The sequence below is a fragment of the Staurois parvus genome, unplaced genomic scaffold (assembly GCF_062004578.1).
Source record: "Staurois parvus isolate SC_StPar_1 unplaced genomic scaffold, SC_StPar_1.0 ptg000054l, whole genome shotgun sequence".
In the NCBI taxonomy this organism is placed as follows: domain Eukaryota; kingdom Metazoa; phylum Chordata; class Amphibia; order Anura; family Ranidae; genus Staurois; species Staurois parvus.
Window position 1 is genome coordinate 281,875 of NW_028317850.1, and position 21,418 is coordinate 303,292.

General features: G+C 41.1%; 1 protein-coding gene across 7 annotated transcripts in view; it reads right to left on the minus strand.

Moving 5' to 3' along the window:
• The window catches only part of RNF111 (ring finger protein 111), a 102,750-nt gene that overhangs the window by 17,277 nt on the left and 64,055 nt on the right, over positions 1-21,418 (minus strand). For 5 of the 7 annotated variants that reach the window (XM_089667674.1, XM_089667673.1, XM_089667672.1 and 2 more), the window contains 6 exons: positions 12,468-12,775; positions 8,055-8,304; positions 7,850-7,873; positions 5,171-5,522; positions 4,965-5,090; positions 2,016-2,142 (listed from right to left, as the gene is read on the minus strand). In XM_089667674.1, the coding sequence (XP_089523800.1) occupies positions 2,016-2,142; positions 4,965-5,090; positions 5,171-5,522; positions 7,850-7,873; positions 8,055-8,304; positions 12,468-12,775 (1,187 nt within the window). The remainder of the gene's footprint in view (positions 1-2,015; positions 2,143-4,964; positions 5,091-5,170; positions 5,523-7,849; positions 7,874-8,054; positions 8,305-12,467; positions 12,776-21,418) is intronic. The other 2 variants (XM_089667671.1, XM_089667669.1) reach the window with 1 other exon arrangement.

Below are 21,418 nucleotides of genomic sequence, written 5' to 3' on the forward strand. Positions count from 1 at the left end.
AAAAGCCAATTAAAAAAAAGGTACCAGGGGCATTTCCTGGGGCCCCCCCAATGACCCCGGGCTCTCGGGCAGTGCCCAAGTGCTCGAATGGTCAGTCCGCCCCTGCTTGTTGGCAAACAAAGAGGTAAGACATTTCTTGTAGTTGGTTAACAGGTTTGCACACGGGAGGGATTTTGGTCCACTCTTTACAGACGTTCTCTAAATCCTTAAAGTTTCTTGGCTGTCGCTTAGCAACTTAGTTTCAGCTCCCTTCATAAATATTGTATAGGATTAAGGTCTGGAGGCTGGCTAGGCCACTTCATGACCTTAATGTTTTCTTCCTCAGCCACTCCTTTGTCGCCTTGGCGGTATGTTTTGGGTCATTATGCTGGAAGACCCATCCACGACCCATATTCAGTGTTCAAAGGCACGAACATTCTCATCCAAGATTTTACAATATATGTCAAGTCCATTGGCCCCACAATGCAACAAAGTCGACCTGTAACTTTAGCAGAGAAACAGCCGCAAAGCATAATGTTTCCACCTTCATGCTCGACTGTAGGGATGGTGTTCTTAGGGTCATTGTCAGAATTTTTTTTCCCCTCCAAAACACAGCAAAACAAGTTAATGCCAAAGAGCTCAATTTTAGTCTCATCTAACCACAGCACTTTCTCCCAATCCTTCTTTGAATCATTTAGATGGCCATTGGTAAACTTCAGAGGGGCCTGTACATGTGCCTTCTTGAAGAGGGGGAACTTGCGGATGCTGCAGGATTTCAATCCATGGCAGTGTATGGTGTTACCAATGGTTTGTTAGGTGACTGTGGTCCCAACTGCTTAGAGATCATTCACAAGTTCCTCCCATGTAGTTCTGAGCTGATCACTCACTTTTCTCATGATCATCCTTACCCCATGAGGCAAAATCTTGTATGGAGCTCTAGACCAAGGGTGACTGATGGTTATTTTGTATTTCTTCCATTTGCGAATAATCGCTCCAACAGTTGTCCCCTTCTCACCAAGCTTCTTGCTGATGGTCTTGTAGCCCATTCCAGCCTTGTGCAGGTCTACAATCTTGTCCCTGATGTTCTTTGACAGCTCTTTGGTCTTGCCCATGATGGTGATGTTTGCATGGAACAAAAGATTCTGTGGATAGAGGTCTTTTATACACCTAATGAGTTGTTAGGAGCACCTTCTTAAAATTGACAGGGCTTATCCGTGTACCACATGAGCACATAGCCAGTCTGTGGGAGCCAGAATTTTTGTTGGTTGGTAGGGGATCAAATACTTATTTTACTCACTGAACTGTAACTCAATTGATAACATTTGTATCATGTGTTTTTTCTGGATTTTTAGTTGATATTCTGTCTTTATCGTTTAAAATACACCTAAGATAAAAATTATATACCCTTAATTTCTCTGCAGGAGATCAAATAATTATTTTTACCACTGTATGTGGAGGGACATTAGCTGCTCTAGTATTTAAAACACTAAACTCCGATTACCAAGCTTTGGGGCAACCGTTGTGATCTGGCTGGGACCAGTATTTCTATGTGGACTATTTAGGCAGTAAAAATGTTTAATATCCAGTTTTTGATCTCTAAAAACCCTGCAACAGTTTATTACTTAAAAACATACAGCCCATATCTTATCCTTGCACCAAAATTATATATAGTGTGTATATTTTTTTATCTCATGGCAAATTCTAAAATTGTAAGCGAGAATGTTCTTCAGTATTTCTGCTGCTCGGGAATAAAAGGTTACCCACTTTTCAAAATGGTTTAAGTTACACCACTGTGCAGGATTAACATCTTAAAAAAAAAAAAAAAAACACCACAAGGAATGTTGCCAGAGGAGGCAAGATATTAGTTTTCCAGCGACTTAATTGCTAACAGTGCATTCCTTCAAAATAATTAACCTGAAAACGTAATTTGCCTTATTTGTTACATTTCCAATAAGACCTAACATTTGTGCAATAGTTAGCACCTGTATTGACTAGTCTAAGAGCACAAAATCAGTTTTCAATTGAACATATCTTACCATTAATGGCAAGGCCCCAATCTGCAAGTGGTGAAGTCTAGGAGGTGGATGGTAGTGAGCTAGATGGGGATGTAAAGGACCAGTTTGGTAGGGGGCAGCAGTCACTCCAGTTTCAATTGCTATTTCCCTGTAACCAAACAAAAAAAAAGTCAGCCTTTTCAACAGAAGAGGATTAGTATAATGTTTGTATGAAGATACAACAAATGGGAGCTTTATCAGACCTAGAAATCTATTTGGTTTCTATTTAAAGCCTAACTCCAGGTTTACTGTCTCTTTAATTTAATTGAGTCAAGGTGGCTCAGATGAACTACTTGCTGTACTAACAGGTGCACTGTATGAATTATATGTAGCATTGGCTGTATATAGTATACAGCGCTGTGTCCAGCATTCTCTGAAAGACTAAGCTTCCCCTTACTCTCTGAAGTGAAAAGGCGGGCAGATGCCATGATTTCCACTTCGGCCAGAGGGAGGTTTGTATTCATTCATATAAATACAAAGCGGTTTATAAATGGCTGGACAGCGCTCAGCTTAACTTAAAGGTTAAGTACACCTTTCGGAACAAGTTACATGTTCCACCTTTTTTTAGGGTAGAATATGTAATATGTTCCCACTCCTCCAGCTACTGCCTGCTCTGCAGCTTCTAGAGAATGCAAGTGGGGGGATCTTCTCCGGCCACATTATTCAAAGAGTTCTGTGGATGGAAACCTAAGTACAAACAGCCTCTGCGGCTGTCAGCTTTTAGTTCTCAATGAACGACCATTGCATTGTTGAGCGCTCTGGTAGTTCATTGTCTCTTCCTGTCAGTGTGTATTCGCCAGCCCATATGAGGAACAAGCAGACAGATACTTTGACAAGTCTGCAGGAGTCCTGCATGGCACCTGCGATCTGCTGCTACAAGCATGTACAATGCTTTAACAGGCTCGAAGTAAAAAAATAAATAAATGCACATTTTTTTCACCTGCAAAAATATGTGCATTTATAATTTTTTTTCTTAAAAGGTGAACTTATCCTTTAATATTGTTATAGAAGTTTTCATCCCCGTGCCGGAACACAGTGCGGTATACTGTATGTTTCTGAGACTACATACAGTTTAGATGGTGCGCCCTGTGGGTGCATCTGTTAGTGTAGCAAATACACTATATTGACAAAAGTATTGGGATGCCTGCCTTTACATGAACTTTAATGGCATCCCAATCTTAGTTCGTAGGGTTCAATATGGAGTTGGCCCACCCTTTCCAGCTATAACAGATTCAGCTCTTCTGGGAAGGCTGTCCACAATGTTTAGGTGTGTCTATGGAAATGTTCAACCATTCTTCCAGAAGCGCATCTGTGAGATCTGGCACAGATGTCGGACGAAAAGGCCTGGCTCATTCTGTGCTCCAATTCATCCCAAAAGTGTTCTATTGGGCTGAGGTCAGGACTCTGTGCAGGCCAGTCAAGTTCCTCCACCCCAAACTCACTTATTCATGTCTTTATGGACCTTGGTTTGTGCACTGTGGAACAGAAAGGGGCCATTCCAAAAAATTGTTCCCACAAAGTTGATAGCATGAAATTGTCCAAAATGTCTTGGTATGCTGACACCTTCAGAGTTCCCTCCGCTGGAACTAAAGGGCCAAGCTCAACCACTGAAAAACAACCCACACCATAACCCCCCCTCCACCAAACTGTACACTTGGCACAATGCAGTCAGGCAAGTACCGTTCTCCTGGCAACCGCCAAATCCAAACAGGTCCATCAGATTGCCATACAGAGAAGCATTATTCTTCACTCCAGAGAACATCTCCACTGCTCAAGAGTCCAGTGGCATCATGCTTTACACCACTGCATCCGACGCTTTGCATTGCACTTGGTGATGTAAGGCTTGGATGCAGCTGCTCGGCTATGGAAACCCATTCCATGAAGCTCTCTACGCACTGCTGCTGTGCTAATCTGAAGGCCACATGAAGTTTGCAGGGTCAATAGCTAAAGACCTCCAGACAGTTGATGACTTCTGCGCACTGTGCCCTTCAGCATGCGCTGACCACGCTTAGTCATTTTACGTGGCCTACCACTTTGTGGCTGAGTTGCTGCTGTTCCCAGTTGCCTCCACTTTCACGGACTTATTGCACAGGTGACAACCTATCACGGTACCACGATTGAATTCACTGAGTTCCTAAGAATGACCTATTCTTTCACAAATGTTTGTAGAAGCAGAATGCATGCCTAGGTGCTTGATTGTATATACCTGTGGCCATGGAGGGGATTGGAACAGCTGAATCCAATGATTTGGAGAGGTGTCCCAATACTTTTGGCAATATAGTGTACTTTGGGCTAGCTTGGAGGTAGGCTTTAATGCTTAACATTAGCACAAAAGTAGCACACATATTTTAAGACAAACACATTAACAAGATTTTTATTTCACACAAAAAAATACTTTAAGCACCACTGTTTAAAGCACACAACACATATATATATATATATATATATATATATATATATTTTAACAGTGAACAATAAAGTAACCCAAAGCAACCAGATTTCATCTGCCTACAGTATTGTGAAATCTGGTCGGCTACTAAGGGTTACGGCACAGTCACTGCAATTTGCACTACTTTAATAAAAACCAACTATTTGCATTTTAGCCTCCTACTATACAAATATTAATCACCCATCTTAGTTATATAAACAGCTTGTAATAACCTGTAACTGCAATAAGAAGATTTTAATCTCAGTGCTTGTATAGCTGTATGGGTACAGGAAACAGTATATGAACCATGTAATATGCAAATAAAAGGCATGAAACCTTAGTATAAATGAAAAGGACTGTGCCTACGAGTAAGTTAAACACTGAAAGAGTATAAACCTGTCACCTAGAAAAGCCTAAAATTAAAGTTGACTTTATAAGCAAAATAGAAAAAAAAAAAAAGCTCATTTATGAGAACTTTAGGATTTAGAATTCCTTTTACTTACCAGGCAGACCGATCAGAAGCCTGCCGTGGATGGGAGGACATTGTCTGTGGTACATGAATATGGTGTCCGTGGCCATAGTTAGGATGCATTCTATGCGGATGTGGTGGTGGGCGTTCATGAGCTCGTCTGAAAAATATGAGGTTTAGAACCCTAATCAAATGAGAACACTTCAGGCTAGTGTGAACAAGGGTCAGAAGAATACTTACGTTGGATGCTGCATAAGACGCCGCCTTTGAACTTCCATCCTTTGAATAACTTCATGAGGGTGCAACCTCTGTGTTGTAGGTGCTGTGGCAGAAATATGATGGGACATAGACTGATGGGTGGTGGACAAATGCTGTGAGAGAGGGGCAGCAGCACTGGTAAAATGGTGAGAAGGAGGCGGAGGAGGAACAGGGTGCGTTGAAGAAAGGCTTGGAAGAGAAGGATGAAAAGGTGCTACTGGATGTGCAATAACATAGTCCATCTGAGGTGGTGGGGGTGGTTGAGGAGGAGGGTTGGCATGAGAATGAGGGCAGGCAGATGTCTGGTGGTGAAGAGGCCTTGTAAGTGAAGCATCTAAAACCAAGCAGAAGAAATAGAAATCAAAACAATACTAAAACCAAGCAAAGGATTACAGATAAAAAAAATACAGAAATGACTGTTGTATAAGAAAGTCATGAACAAGCTTTGTACCCTACATGTGTACTCATCTCAGTAGGACTTAATACCTCAACATTTCATTATTCCTGATGTGTGTATATCGTACCATGTATTTGTCTTAAAAAGTATCCTGTTCTCTTTGTATTGTTTCCTTAGTGTGAAATACATGGTGTTCCTGCCACTTCCCCCCTGCTTGCCTACTTCAAACTGACCATACTAGGCATGCTTCTCTGGATGTGCTGGGAGAACAACCTGCCTGTCCCCCAATGGTGAGACGTGTGTGGACACGTCTGATCAGTGTACTGCTGTTTCTCCATACCTAGCTCCCTAAGCCCCTTTGCTGAGAACAGAGATTATGCCATCACAAAAGAAGAAAAAAAAAAAAAAAGCCCAAGTATACAAAGTGTAAGGATTTGAGCAACTGACAAGGGGAAAAACTGTATTGGCTAGACAGCTGGGTCAGAGCATCTATAGAACTGCAGCTCTTGTGAGATGTTCCCAGTCTGCAGTGATCAGGACCAACCAAAAGTGGTCCAAATAGGAAAACCGGCGACAGGGTCATGGGCAGCCAAGACTTATTGCTGCATGTGGGGAGCAAAGGCTGGCCTGTGTAGTCTGATCCCATAGAAGAGCTACTGTAACTCAAATGGCTGAAAAAGTTAAAGCTGGTTCCGAGAATAAAAAAAAAAAAAAAAAAAGTTAGAACACAAAGCACTTTACAGTTTGTTGCGAATAGAACTACGCAACTGCAGACCAGTTAGGGAGCCCATGCTGACCTGTGTCAACAACTAAAAGCACCTACAATAGACATTTGAGAATCAGTACTGGACCACAGAGCAATGGAAGGTGGTGGCCTGGTCTGATTGAGTCAAGAATGGTTTGAGGAACACATTGAGTTTGAGGTGTTAATTTAACATCTGAATTCTCCAGAGCTCAATCCAATGAAGCATCTGTGGATTGTGCTGGAAAAGCAAGTATGATCCATGGTGGCTCTACCTTACAACTTAAAGGATCTGCTACTGTTGACTTGGTGTTAGATACCACAGCATACCTTCAGAAGTCTAGTGCAGCTAATGCTCAATGGGTTATAGTATGTGGTCATAATGTTATGGCTGATTGGTGTATATATTCAAAATAAAAAAAAAATAGCAGCTTTTGAATGGTATAGCCTATGTAGCTCATTAGCATCCCTGAATTCAGCTCCTCTGCACATAGCAGTGCATAGGTTTCAATTTCCAGTCTAATGGCCATTCTTCCTCCTTACACATTGAAGGGAGATGGGCAGTTGATTATTCTTTATGTCTTTGAATAGCACACACGAAAAGAATATGAGCAACACTAACCTTCTTAAAGTGTCACTAAATGCAATGTTTGGTTTTTTTTTTAGTTTTTAGTTTTAGTTTTTGGTTTTACAATTTGGAGTGGAGAGGGCTTAGAATATCTGTTGGTTTTTAAAGACCAAGTTCACCTTTTACAAAAAATAATAAATGCACATCTTTTTGCATGTAAAACAAAAGTGTATTTATTATTTCTGTACTCCGCAGCCTGTAAGGCATTTCACCTGTGATCAGCAGATTGCAGGTGCAATGCCAGGATCGTTCAGACATTCAGTATAGCCGTCTGCCTGTACCTCATACAGGCAAACAGCTACTGAATGGCAGGAAGAAGAAATGAACTACGAGGCGCTCACAAATGCCTTCTCAGTTCATTGAGAACTACAAGCTGTCGGCAGTGGAGGCCGAATGTAGATGTAATTCATTCATAGAACAGTGAATGAAAGGTGTGACTGTGTGGGTAGAGCCCTGCACGGCCACGCATTTTTTAAATTTGTACAACAGATGAAGTGAGAGGATCTCCCCTGCCCGCTGTCACAGCAAGAGAGGATCAGGGAGGGGAAGGAGCTGGAACATGTAACATGTTCCATCCTAAATTTGGGTGGAACATGTAACATGTTCTAAAAGGTGAACTTATACTTTAATGCTGTCCCAGTTAGGGAGATTCACCCTCTCCATTTTTCCTGTCTACTGTCATCGAAAGAAAAAGAAAACCCCAAATTTTGGGTTGACATCAGGAAGAATAGAGGGGAAATCTTCCAATGGGACCACTGGTTCTGGCGACAAGCCAGGATTTCCTCTCACTTCCTGTTTTGGCTATCTCCCTAATGGGATAGAGATGGCATAGAATACCTGACAAGGGTTATAACTCTCTCTTTCCAAAATTAAAAGAAAAAAAAAAAGTTTTACCTTTAGTGACACAAGTGTGAAGAGCTGCACAGGCAAGAGAAGAGAGAGGGGGAGAAAACAGGAGATGCAACCTTAAAGGATAAGTTCACCTTTCAACATAAAATAAATGCACATTTTTCTGCAGGTAAAGTAGTTCTTTATTTAAAGCCTAGAGTTCCATTTTAAGCACTTCAGTATTTTTATTATATTAAATAGATATACTCACATGGAGAATGCATGTAATGGCGACAAGAGGAAAGAGACGTCTGGGAAGGTGGCTGTGTCTGAGCTACCAAGCCAGGCGCAAAGCCATCAATAGCCATAGTTTGTGCCGTACTGGCAGTTGACTGATGTCCGTAAACTGTAGACCTTGATGATGAGCCAGGGCAGCAAGGATCAAAAGCAGATGTGCTATGAAAGCTAACACTTCCGTGGCTTCGAATACCATTATTGCTTAAATCCACAGGCAAGGCTTGCTGAAACGTAAAATGATAAAACCATGAGATTATCCAATAGTTCTTTTCTAAAAGGAAACCCATATTGAGAAAATAGAGTAGCCTACCTATCTGGTCATCACAAGTCTCACTTCACCAAGTCAATGACTTGGCACAGCCAAGCACCAAGTCCAGTAAGAACACCTGATCTGTGTACTTTTTATATGTCTGTGAATACTGTAAGCACTAGATCAGCATGACAGCCAGACAACTAGAATTTTCTGGAAATGCCAACGACATATGTCTAGGCTGACAGGTCTTATTCCAAGACCATCTTATAGATACACAAAATCAAAGGCTACCTCTTGATGGTTTCCCAGGTTTGCATACTCAAGGTTTAAGAAATATTTATTTCCTCAGGCACAATATACAAGCACACTCATAAAAGGGCTATATCCACATAAATATGATGCACCTGCAGGGGGTTCTTACTGGTAGCTATGTCTATGTTCATGATCCCGCCTACCCATACCTTTGGTGGCAAGAGTGGAGATAAAGATTAATACCTCCATAGAACATCTGGCAACAGTATTCATGTTTAGTAACATTACTGGTAACATTTTTGGATGAAATAATTTGAACACATTTTAATAAAAAAATTTAAAAAAAGTTAAAGAAATCTACAGACATGTGTATTTTTCTTTTTAGGCATGCATATACATATATACAGTTGCAAGAAAAAGTATGTGAACCCCTTGGGATTACGTGGAGTTTTGCATGAATTGGGCATAAAATGTGCTCTGAACGTCATCTAAGTCACAACAATAGAAGAACACAGTCTGCTGAACATAATACTACACAAACATTAGATGTTGCCATGGTTTAATTGCACATAACATGTACACATTCACAGTGCAGGGAGGAAAAAGTATGTGAACCTTTGGACTTAATAACTGGTTGACCCTCCTTTGGCAGCAATAACCTCAACCAAACGTTTCCTGTAGTTGCAGATCAGACCTGCACAACGATCTGGAGTAATTTTGGACCACTCCTCTTCACAAAACTGTTTCAGTGTAGCAATATTCTTGGGATGTCTGGTGTGAATTGCTCTCTTAAGGTCATGCCACAGCATTTCAATTGGGTTGAGGTCAGGACTCTGACTGGGCCACTCCAGAAGGCGTATTCTGTGCTGTTGCAGCCATTGTTTTGTTGAATTACTTGTATGCTTTGGGTCATTGTCCTGTTGCATCACCCATCCTCTGCAGAGCTTCAGTTGCTGGACAGATGGTCGTACCTTTTCCTGCAAAATGTCTTGATAAACTCTGGAATTCATTTTCCCATCAATGACAACAATCCGTCCAGGCCCTGAGGCAGCAAAGCAGCCCCAAACCATGATGCTCCGTCCGCCATGTTTTCCAGTGGGGATGAGGTTTTGATGTTGGTGTGCTGTGCCTTTTTTTCTCCACACATAGTGTTGTGTGTTCTTCCCAAACAACTCAATCTTGGTTTCGTCTGTCCACAGTACATTTTGCCAGTAGTGCTGTGGAACATCCAGGTGCTATTTTGCAAACTTCAAACGTGCTGCAATATTCTTTTTGGACAGCAATGGCTTCCTCCGTGGTGTCCTCCCATGTACTCCATCCTTGTTTAATGTTTTCCTTATTGTAGATGTGTCAATAAAAATGTTAGCATGTGCCAAAGATTTCTGTAGGTCTTTAGCCGACACTGTGGGATTCTGCTTTACCTCATGCAGCATTCTGCGCTGTGCTCTTGCAGTAATTTTTACAGGACGACCATGCCTAGGGCGAGTAGCAACAGTGCTAAACTTTCTCCATTTGTAGACAGTCTGTCTTACCGTGGACACATGAACATCAAGGCTTTTGGAGATACTTTAATAACCCTTTCCAGCTTCATGCAAGTCAACAATTCTTGATCGTAGGTCTTCTGAGAGCTCTTTTCTGCGAGGCATGGTTCACATCAGACAGTGCTTCTTGAAACCAGTAAACCCAAAACAGGTGTGTGTTTTTTAAGGGCAGGACAACTGTCAGCAACACATCCAATATCATCACACTGATTGGAGTCAAGGTTGGCTCACTCCTGGCTCCAATTAGCTCTGGGAGAAGTCATTAAGCTAGGGCCTCACATACTTTTTCCTCCCTGCACTGTGAATGTTTACATGTTATGTGCAATTAAACCATGGCAACATCTAATGTTTGTGTAGTGTTATGTTCAGCAGACTGTGTTCTTCTATTGTTGTGACTTAGATGACGTTCAGAGCACATTTTATGCCCAATTCATGCAAAACTCCACGTAATCCCAAGGGGTTCACATACTTTTTCTTGCAACTGTATGTGTCAGATAAGTTATATGTCATATTTGTTCAGATTCAGTAATTTTTTTATATCTTTATACACACAAAGTATGTGGACACCCCCCAAATTCCTGAGCTCAGATGTTTCAGCACAACCTACTGTTATAAGAGGTCCATAAGATGGAGCATACATTATTTTCTTCCCCAGTATCACTGTGCCCCTGTGCACAAAGCCAAGTCCATAAAGACATGGTTTAAGGCAGGGCGTGCTCAACCTTTCTAAGAGAGAGGGCCACTTAAGTGATTTGGTAACAAGTCATGGGCCACTACGAAAAGAAATGATTCAGAATTTTGAATAGCATAATGACCATCTTTCCTCCTGCTGCCACTTAATTCAAGTGGGAGGGAGAGGAGAAGAAGCCACCTTTCAGCGGTATCAGGAGGAAAATGGAGAGGATAGGTTCCTGTATATGCCACCCCCATTGCCCCTCCTATCCAACTGTAAAACAGAATGTGACAGGGAGGCCACACGGGCCCCTGGAGCATGGGGCGGGGTCACCACTGCAACCTTTGACCCTACACCAGTGGTTGGAGAGAGTTTGGAAAAACCTGTCTCAACTATGGGGTTTTACCAACCTCCAAACTGCCCTTAATGACCAGAGCCCCCTTATAAGGCCGCTTTCACAATGATGCACCGTGGGTGCAGCACAATACACCTGCGGCATTCCTACAGGTTCGCTTGTTCACTTGTATTATTGCAGGTGTGGTGCACTTTCTGAAGGCTACAGCCACACCAAACCCACGATATAATTGAAATCTATGGCTCAGTGCAGCTAATCCACAGGAAAGCAGCAGGTGCACTCTGTTGCACCCATGGTACAAGTAAACTGCAGCGCATTAGTGTAAAAGCAGCCTAATCCTTTAATAAAAGGTCATAGTTTTGCAATGGGCATAATAGCACTTTTAAACTGGCCTTTTTTCTCCTTAAGCTTCTGCTGGCGTGGCTAGGTTGCTAGAAAGGTCCCAGATGAAGCGCTCTTGGTATCACTCCACCTGGGACAGGATATCTGCTTACATGGCTCCTGCTCCCTCCATGACCACTTGCCTCCTCCGCTGCTGGCTCCATGCACTCTTATGCTGTGAGATGGTGGGTTGGCAACCTGTGATCTGGGCTTGCCTTCCTGCCATACCAGAGCATGAGGTCAGGGACCACAAGCTCCAAAGAGCAGGGCCATCTAATCCCTCTTGTATTGAACTGTATTGTCTCCCACTATAATGTAAAGCGCTGAGCAAACCATTGGCGCTATATAAATCCTGTATAATAATGATAAAAATAATAATAATGTGGCACACACAGGCCACTGAGCATTCCTAGTTTAAGGAATTTGGTGCGGAGGAAGTGGAGAGGCCGGCACAGAGCCCTGAATGCCTTTTGGGCGAAATGAACATGAACTGTGAGCAAGGTCTCCTTGTCCAACAGTAGTACCTTACCTATCAAATACTCTTGGCTAAAAGATCTAAAATTCTTACAAACATACTGAGGAAAGCCTTACCAGAAGTGTGTGGGCTGTTAGAGCTCCAGAAGTAGAGCAGCTAATTCCACATTAATACTCATGGTTTTGGGCAATCAGGTGTCCACAAACTGTAGGTCATCATGTGTTCGTTTAAACCCACAAAAAATTAAAAATCTTTTATACTGTGTATTGCTCGTGCATACATACATTTAACGATTTTCTGAATATTTATAAGGATGATGTACTTTACCAGAAAAACACTTAGTTCTCTAAGAAAATGACTTAAGTGTAACAGTATATAACAATTATACTATTTAAAATTAAATTAAAAAAAATAAAAATAAAAAGCTTCTTAAGGGTCATATTTTGAAGATTCTTACCGGGTCATGATAGGTGGAAGAAGAACTGCTTGTTGATCCACAAGGTGGAGGGACAGGAGCATTTCTTTCCACAGGACAGTGAGACTCTGAGAAAGAAGGTGACAGGGGGACAGTGGGGTGGTGGTGATGATGGTGATGATGTGGAAAATGGTGACTATGTGATGGATAACAACTAGAATGAGGATGTCCCATAACATGGGGATTCTGTGAAGATCCTCCACAAGGTGAATGCTCAGGACAACAAGATGGCAATCTTGGCAATGCTGGCGGGCCACTATCTGTGCTAGTGCCAGTAGTCCTGGTTTCATCTACAAGTTGAATGAAAACACATTATTTATGGTCTGCACCTTTGTATATTGTTAACAATGTTCTCAAAATGGTGTTCAACTTGTCACGTATAGGACATCCTGCAGGGTGTCTATCCAAAAACACAATTTTCACAAACTAGTTCATGTAAATTAGATCTGAACAACATTCATGGATAATCTGTAAACGTTTAAAAAAAAAAAAAAAAAAAAAAGGACAGAGCTGACAATTGGGGATTAATAATTTTCAACAAATGACTTGGTCTAGGATTCCCACAGAAAAAAAGGAATAGCAAAAAAACCTATGCAAGATTCCCATCCTACTACCAGCAGGGAAGTCCTTGTATGCACTTCGACTTTCTGAGCACTTAAAAAGGGAACACTTTTTTTATTGCTTTAACTTAATGCTTTATTTGCTCCTTTTATGTGCAAAGCTGTGCGGTTTTGTCTTTGTACGATACCCTGTTGAAACACATATATATTTATTAAAGTGGGATTCCAGCTTACATCTAGGTAGCCTTCAAACTGTCCCCTCCTCCTAACACCAATGCTAACTAACCTTTTTCCCCAGCGTGTTCCTTTCTGGTCCAGTCACGTGGTCTGGCTACCCTGTCAGCCAGTGCGGGAGAGGAGGAAGCATCAACAATGGATGGACCATTGAAACCTATGGGTGATGTCCCCACTCCAGGCTTTACTAGTCATTGTCAGAGTGTTCTCTCTTCTCTGCCAGGGGCAGCCGATGCTGGCTGACCTAGGGAAGATCATGTGACCAGCCAGGAGTGACCTGGAAATATTTAAGTATACACATTTTTCTTACACACTTTTTTAACAAAGGTGTTAGGAGGGGGAAGGGGACGGCTTTAAAGGCTAGTTAGGTGTAAGCTGAAATTCCACTTTAACCGCTTGCCCTCCAGAGGATTTTCCTGACCAGGTCATTTTTTGCAATATGTCGCAGTGTTCTTTTAACTGACAATTGTGCGGTCATGCAACACTGTACATAAATGAAAATCATGCCCTTTTTCCCCACAAATAGAGCTTTTTTCAGTGGTATTTGATCACCTGTGCCGTTTTTATCTTTGCGCTATAAAACAAAAAACCCCTGACAATTAAAAAAAAAAAAAACACACCTTACATATTTGACTTTTTGCTCCAAAACATTCAGTAAAAAAAAATAACAAATTTTGTCATAAATTTAGGCCAAAGTGTATTCTGCTACATGTCTTTGCTAAAAGGAAAAAAAAAAAAAAAAAGAAATCCCAATACATGTAAAGTAGTTGGTTTATGTGAGAGTTATAGCATCTGGCGGTGTATATATACACACTAGAATTTTTTTATACTAGTAATGGTGGCGATTAGCGATTTATAGTGGGACTGCGGTGGGCATTCTGACATTGGGGGGGGGGGGAACTGACTGCCACTAACATCCTAATGACACTAATACAGTGATCAATACTAATAAAAAACACTGACTTTAATAAGGACATTGGGCAGAGAGGGATTAACATCTGGGGCGATCAAAAGGGTTAACTGTGTGCGGTTTTACATAATGTGCGGTGTGCGTTTTAGTAGGGAAACATGCTGCTGTGCAGAGAAATACACAGCAGCATGTCCTTGAAGGCAGGAGAGAGACCTGTGTTTACACACAGGTCTCTCCCTGTCAGTTTTACTTTGCGGTCACCGGTAGGGAATCTCTGGTCAGGACCCAGTGATTGACATCCGTAGCTTCCAATGGCAGCGCGGGTAGGGCGGCATGCGCCCCCTACCCGGAAATGCAAATCACGTACAGTCAGGTCCATAAATATTGGGACATCAGTGAAGCGTGGTGGTAGTGTCATGGCGTGGGCATGTATGGCTGCCAATGGAACTTCTTCTCTTGTATTTATTGATGATGTGACTGCTGACAAAAGCAGCAGGATGAATTCTGAAGTGTTTTGGGCAATATTATCTGCTCATATTCAGCCAAATGCTTCACAACTCATTGGACGCCGCTTCACAGTGCAGATGGACAATGACCCAAAGCATACTGCAAAAGCAAGCAAAGAGTTTAAGGGAAAGAAGTGGAATGTTATGCAATGGCCAAGTCAATCACCTGACCCGAGTCCGATTGAGCATGCATTTCACTTCCTGGAGACAAAACTGAAGGGAAAATGCCCCAAGAACAAGCAGGAACTGGCGACAGTTGCAGTAGAGGCCTGGCAGAGCATCACCAGGGATGAAACCCAGCGTCTGGTCATGTCTATGCGTTCCAGACTTCAGGCTGTAATTGACTGCAAAGGATTTGCAGCCAAGTATTAAAAAGTGAAAGTTTGATTTATGATTATTATTCTCTCCCATTACTTTTGGTCCCTTAACAAGTAGGAGGCACATATGCAAACTGTTGTAATTCCTACACCGTACACCTGATTTGGTAAATACCCTCAAATTAAAGCTGACAGTCTGCAGATAAAGCACATCTTGTTCGTTTCATTTCAAATCCATTGTGGTGGTGTATAGAGCAAAAAATGTTAGAATTGTGTCGATGTCCCAATATTTATGGACCTGACTGTATATACACACACACACGCGTGTTTTTGCACAGCCCTGCAGCAGTACTTCTACAGGGCGGCGTGTAAGTGATTAAAGGTGCAGACTCTAAGGATCCCATCTTAATCCTGATACTACTGGCTCTAGAATCATTGACCTGAAAATGTATACAAAATGAGAACTTTTTTAGACTTTAACGCATGCTTATTCCTAGTTAGGGACTGACGCAAGAATAAAGAGGACAGTTCTGGGGCTTGCATCTTTAAAAAACAAGCAATCGTAGCTCCCATATTTCTCATAGGTTCACTTTAATTGGAAATATGGAAAGAAAAGATGGACCTATCAATAGGATTTATTACTCTGTTCAGACAAACAATCTATTATAGATGGACACCATCTATAAATAGGCGGACTCTCTGTTGGCTGCATCCAAAGATCAAGTGCATTCGTAAGTTGTCACTTCTATTTCAGCTGGGAACACAACGGCACTGCAAAGAAAAGATCTCTCATTTCTTGAAGAGATGGTTAAAGTGTTACTAAACCCAGGACCCTGCATTCACTATATCTGGTCTCCTACAGTACACAGAACATGGAAATGCAATTACTTTAGTAAATATAAACTGCTAAATACCTTTTCTCATCAGCAGTTAGAGCAGTAATGCGACTTCAGTGTTCAGCAGAGCACTGGTTAAAGCTTGTAGGAGGAGTTCTCTAGGAGGATGTAGAACCCCTGACCTCTGTCTGGGCAGTGCTGATTGACCCTGTACTGAACACATGGACTCTCAAGAAAAAAAAAAATTTCTAGCAATACACACCAAACTGAGCATGTGCAGTGTCACCACACAATATGTCTTATTGGGAGATAAGAGGAAGAAATTGGAAGGGGAGGATCAGAGAAGACAGGATCAAACAGGGCAGCACAGTGACTAAATGCTTAGCACTTCTGCCTGGCAGTACTAGGGCCGTTGGTTCAAATCCCAGCCACGGCACCACCTGCCTGGAGTTTGCATGTTCTCCCTGTGCCCGAGTGGGTTTCCTCCCAAACTCCAAAGACAAGCTGGTAGGTTAATTGGATCCGGTCTAAATTGGCCCTAGTATGTGTATGGGCAAAGCACAAACAGAAGGCGCACAGGCCTAGTGCATTACCATAAACAATGTTTAATAAAAAATAAAGTAGGTGTACTCACCGACAATGTAGTCAAGTCAGACGCATTTCGAGGACTTGCCTCTTCCTCAGAGTCCTCGAAACGCATCAACCTATTGGATGTCTACACTCCCTATTGCGGACTGTTACTCAGCGCGGTGTTGACCCAGCGGTTCTTTATGATGTGCCTTGACTATATTGTCGTTTGTGAGTACAACACCTACTTTATTTTTTATTAAACATTTTTTATGGTAATGCTCTAGGCCTGTGCGCCCTCTGTTTGTTCTTTCCTCATTCAGTATATTTGGATTCCCCCGGTCTATTTGAGGGCAGCAAGGTGTGCATGTTCCAAGACATCCTTAATGTGGTTGTAGCCTGCATCGAGTCCATCCCCAAGCACAGGAGTGTTTGCTGGTTCCTAGTATGTGTATGTATGAATGTAAGTTAGGGACCTTAGATTGTACACCCCTTGAGGGTTAAGGACTGATATGAAGGTACAATCTATATGTAAAGTGCTGCATATATTGACAGCGCTATATACAGTTAGGTCCATATATATTTGGACACAGGCACAATTTTCATATTTTTGGCTCTGTATGTCACCAGAATAAATTAAAATGAAACAATCCAAATTAATTTGGAGTGCAGTCTTCCTGCTTTCATTCAAGGGGTTGAACATAAAAGTACATTTTCAGGGGCTCAAATGTAATTGGACAAATGAATATAATCATAACAAATGTTAATTTAATATTTTGTTGAGAATCCTTTACTGGCAATGACTGCCTGAAGTCAGGAACCCAAAGACATTACCAAAGACTGGGTTTCCTCCTTTCTGATGCTTTGCCAGGCTGTAACGGCAGTTTTCTTCAGTTGTTCGTTGTTTGTGGGTCTTATTGCCTTTAGTTTTGCCTTCAGAAAGTGAAATGCATGCTCAATTGGGTTGAGATCAGGTGATTGACTCAGCCATTGAAGAATATTCCACTTTTCCTTCAAAAGCTCCTGGGTTGCTTTTGCAGTGTGTTTTGGATCATTTTTTATCTGTACTGTGAAGCACCTAATCAACTTTGCTGCATTTGGCTGAATCTGGGCTGACAGTATATCTCCAAACACGGCAGAATTCATCCGGCTGCTTCTGTCTTCTGCCACATCATCAAACACCAATGACCCAGTGCCACTGGAAGCCATGCATGCCCATGTTATCACACTGCCTCCACCATGTTTTACAGAGGACGTTGTGTGCTTTGGATCATGAGCTGTTCCAAGCCTTTTCCACAATTCTTTCTTCCTGTCATTCTGGTACAAATTAATCTTAATTTCATCCGTCCAAAGAATGCTTTTCCAGAACTGGTAGATTTCTTTTGGCAAAGTCTAATCTGGCTTTTCTATTCTTCAGGCCTATTAATGGTTTGCGCCTTGTGGGGAACCCTCTGTATTTGCTCTCGTGAAGTCTTCTCTTGATTGTAGACTTTGACAATGATACACCCACCTCCTGGATTGTGTCCTTCACTTGTCTGGATGTTGTGAATGGGTTTTTCTTTACTATAAAGAGGATCCTGCGATCATCCACCACTGTTTTCTTCCTGTGGACCTCCATGCCTTTTTATGTTGCTGAACTCATCAGTGCGGTCTTCTCAGAATGTACCAAACTGTTGATTTGGCCACTACTAATGTTGCCCCTATCTCTCTGATGGATTTGTTTAATTTTTGAAGCCTTACAATGGTCTGTTACACTTGCATGGACAGCTCCTTTGAACGCATTATGTAGGTTCACAACAATAGACTTTAAATGCAAGTACCACACCTCTTACCTGCTTAATTGATGAAGAAATAATGGAGTAGCCCACACCTGGCCATGAAACTGCTTTTGATTCAATTGTCCAATTACTTTTGGTCCCATGAAAAAGGGGAAAGGGCTGCTCTTAAGTGCTGTAATTCCTAAACCCTTCTTCTAATTTGGATTTGCATACCTTAAAATTAAATCTGAGGGTGCACTTTCAGCCCATAACCATTATAGAACTATAGCATGACTATTTTGGTAAATACCTGAAAAAAATAAATAAAATTGTGCCTGTGTCCAAATATATATGGACCTAACTGTAAGTACCTGAAATAAATTACACATATTTTACACAATGGAGAGGATTAACCCCTTACGTTCCACAGTGAGTTATAACATGCATGCTTTTCTACATATACATACTGATTTTACTGCTGTGGGTTTAGTAACACTTTAAGTCTACATGTATTATTGCAGAAACTTTCCATAATGTTGCAACATATTTCAGTTGACAGTAAGAGACCTTCTGAATGCTCACATCCTCACATCTATGCTAGCTATTTATTGCGAATGATCCGGATATGCTGCTTTGCTACATGGCTTAACATAGCTTACATTAAGAAGCATGGGATACATTAAGAAGCAATCACCAGACTCTAATGCAAACTTGTTACTAATAAAGAGCAAACTGGCCAAACCTCATCTTGAACTTGTGAACAGTGACTTTTCAATTCACTTCAGTATATGCATATCGTTTTTTCTATTCTGTAGATAATCAACAGCTTATGCTCTAAATCAAATAAATAGTCCAAATAAATAGGTAGGTGCTGTGCTTTAAAAAAAACCAAAACAAAACAATATATACATATTTAAATAAATAAAGCCAGCAACAGCAGTTGAGATATTGCTGCTGCCCTATGAGTGCCTATAGCATTAAAGATCATTGAAGTGACACACGCGATAGCAAACTGTGATTCTTATTAGGGCGCAGTGCCATAAAATCATAAATCCTTGTGTCTTCACCACGTGCCGATAAGTGAATTGCTCGCTCACCAGACCTATTTGACCCCGGTTAAGGTGGTCAAACGAGCTGTTTGGTATAGTACATAAGAAGATCAGCCTCTGGTTATCCTATGATGTTCCTCTTTGTCATCAGCACACCACAGGGCATGTCATCCATGGAGGTAATGGTATGGTTCCAACAAGCCAAACAAATGGAACTCTATAACAGACTCCTTACTTTTTAGGAAATTGTTGCCAAGCCACTAAATAAACCAGAGATTAAGCCATTTAAGTAGCATTAGTAATAGTGGGTTAAAACATAAGAATATGCACTCACATTTAAAGGTGCCTTGTTGGCAGGCACCAGCATGTACAGATTAATCTAAAAAGATGACCGACGTGCGTGTCAAGCCTCGCTCTTGCTAGACCGGATATAACGTCACCGAAACCCAGAAGTGACGGATTCACGCTTTGATGTACGTTTTGCCAGACAGAGTCATCAGAAAGTGACGACCGCCATATCCGGGCTAGTTATATACATACTAGCTTGCGCTGATTGGTTGACTGAACAACCAAGTAGTCAATCTCATTGGAAGGCTCCGAAATCATACTAAAAATAAATTAGAATCCATTGAGGAATTTTATTTTATTTTCAGTATATTTTATACCAATTCCCTATGTAATATTCTTAATATTCTTAACTGTATGAATTGTTTTATTATAATTTTATTTGTAACATTTAACTTTGTATAATATATACTACTGTAGGAAATTATGAAGTTCGAAGGAAGGGTTGTTGCACCGCGACAGTATGTACAGACAGAATAAGTATAAATCAGCACACACATATATATATATATATATATATATATATATATATATATATATATATATATATAAAATCCTCAGAAATCCCTTAAAAAGTCATATCAATAACCTTCCCCTGAAGTTGACAAAGTCCAAAAGAGACAAAACGCGTCCAGGGCACGTGACGTTCCAGGAAGTGCTGCGGCAACCATTTTGGATTCTGGAATCCCTGTGTGTTGGAGGTCTGGAGAGTAACGGTGTACTTCAGGTGTCCCCCAGAGCTACAAAGTGATAGTGCTGGATAGGAGTAGCAAGGGGGAATTACCTGGTGATCGGGAGACCCTCTACACACGGAAAGGGGATCGTATACTGGGCATGAGGAGTTTGATGCTGTCTTGCTGATCTTATCGTTTTTATATGTAAGTGGCTACAATAAATTTTATATACGATTATAATTCACATACTGATTCCTGGTCTGTTTGTGAGGTCCTGAGGAACAAGAAAATACCAATCTAAGGACACTCTGTACATATGTGGTTGATTACAAGCTGGAATTTGTTTGTTTTAGGGTAATTATGCACTTTATATATAGTTAGAGGTGATATTTAAAACATTTTTTTTTTTTTCTTTCTCACATGAGTGCTGTGACACTGGGAGTGTTTTTTTTTTTTGCATGATACACGTGTGGCACTTTAGTTCTGGGATTTAAAAGGTAATATACTATGTTGAGATTTTGTTTTTGGAGGTATTTGAAGAGCACCTGTGATTGATTTGCATCTTCTTCAGTGGAGTACGAAGCGTCTTCCTATCAAGAAATTGATCTTTGTTTGGACACTTTGCATATTGGGACTTTATTTTATTTTTGTTCTTTTATATATATTTGATATTTTTTATTTTTGGGTAATCTTTTTGGGTCTTGATTTTTTCACTATAATTGTGGGTTTTGGGTTTAAGTCAATGAATATATGTTTTATTAGTATGTACAGACAGTTACTAATATAAGACATTTCAGTATCGGCCATGATTCCGGAGCCTACCAATGAGATGGACTATTTGGTTGTTCAGTCAACCAATCAGCGTAAGCTAGTATGTATATAATTAGCCCGGATATGGAGGTCGTCACTTCTTGATGACACCGTCTGGCAAAACGTATGTCGAAGCGTGATTCCGTCACTTCCATCCTAGGGAGAGCGAAGCTTGCAATGCACGTCGGCCATCTTTTTGGATTAATAGGCTGTACATGCTGGTGCCGGCCAACAAAGCATCTTTACAAGTGAGTGCATATTGTTATATTTTAACCCACTATTACTGATAAATGCTACACTTAGAATGATTTAATCTCTGGTTTGAGTGGCTTGGCAACATTTTCCTAAAAAGTAAGGAGTGTCGGTTA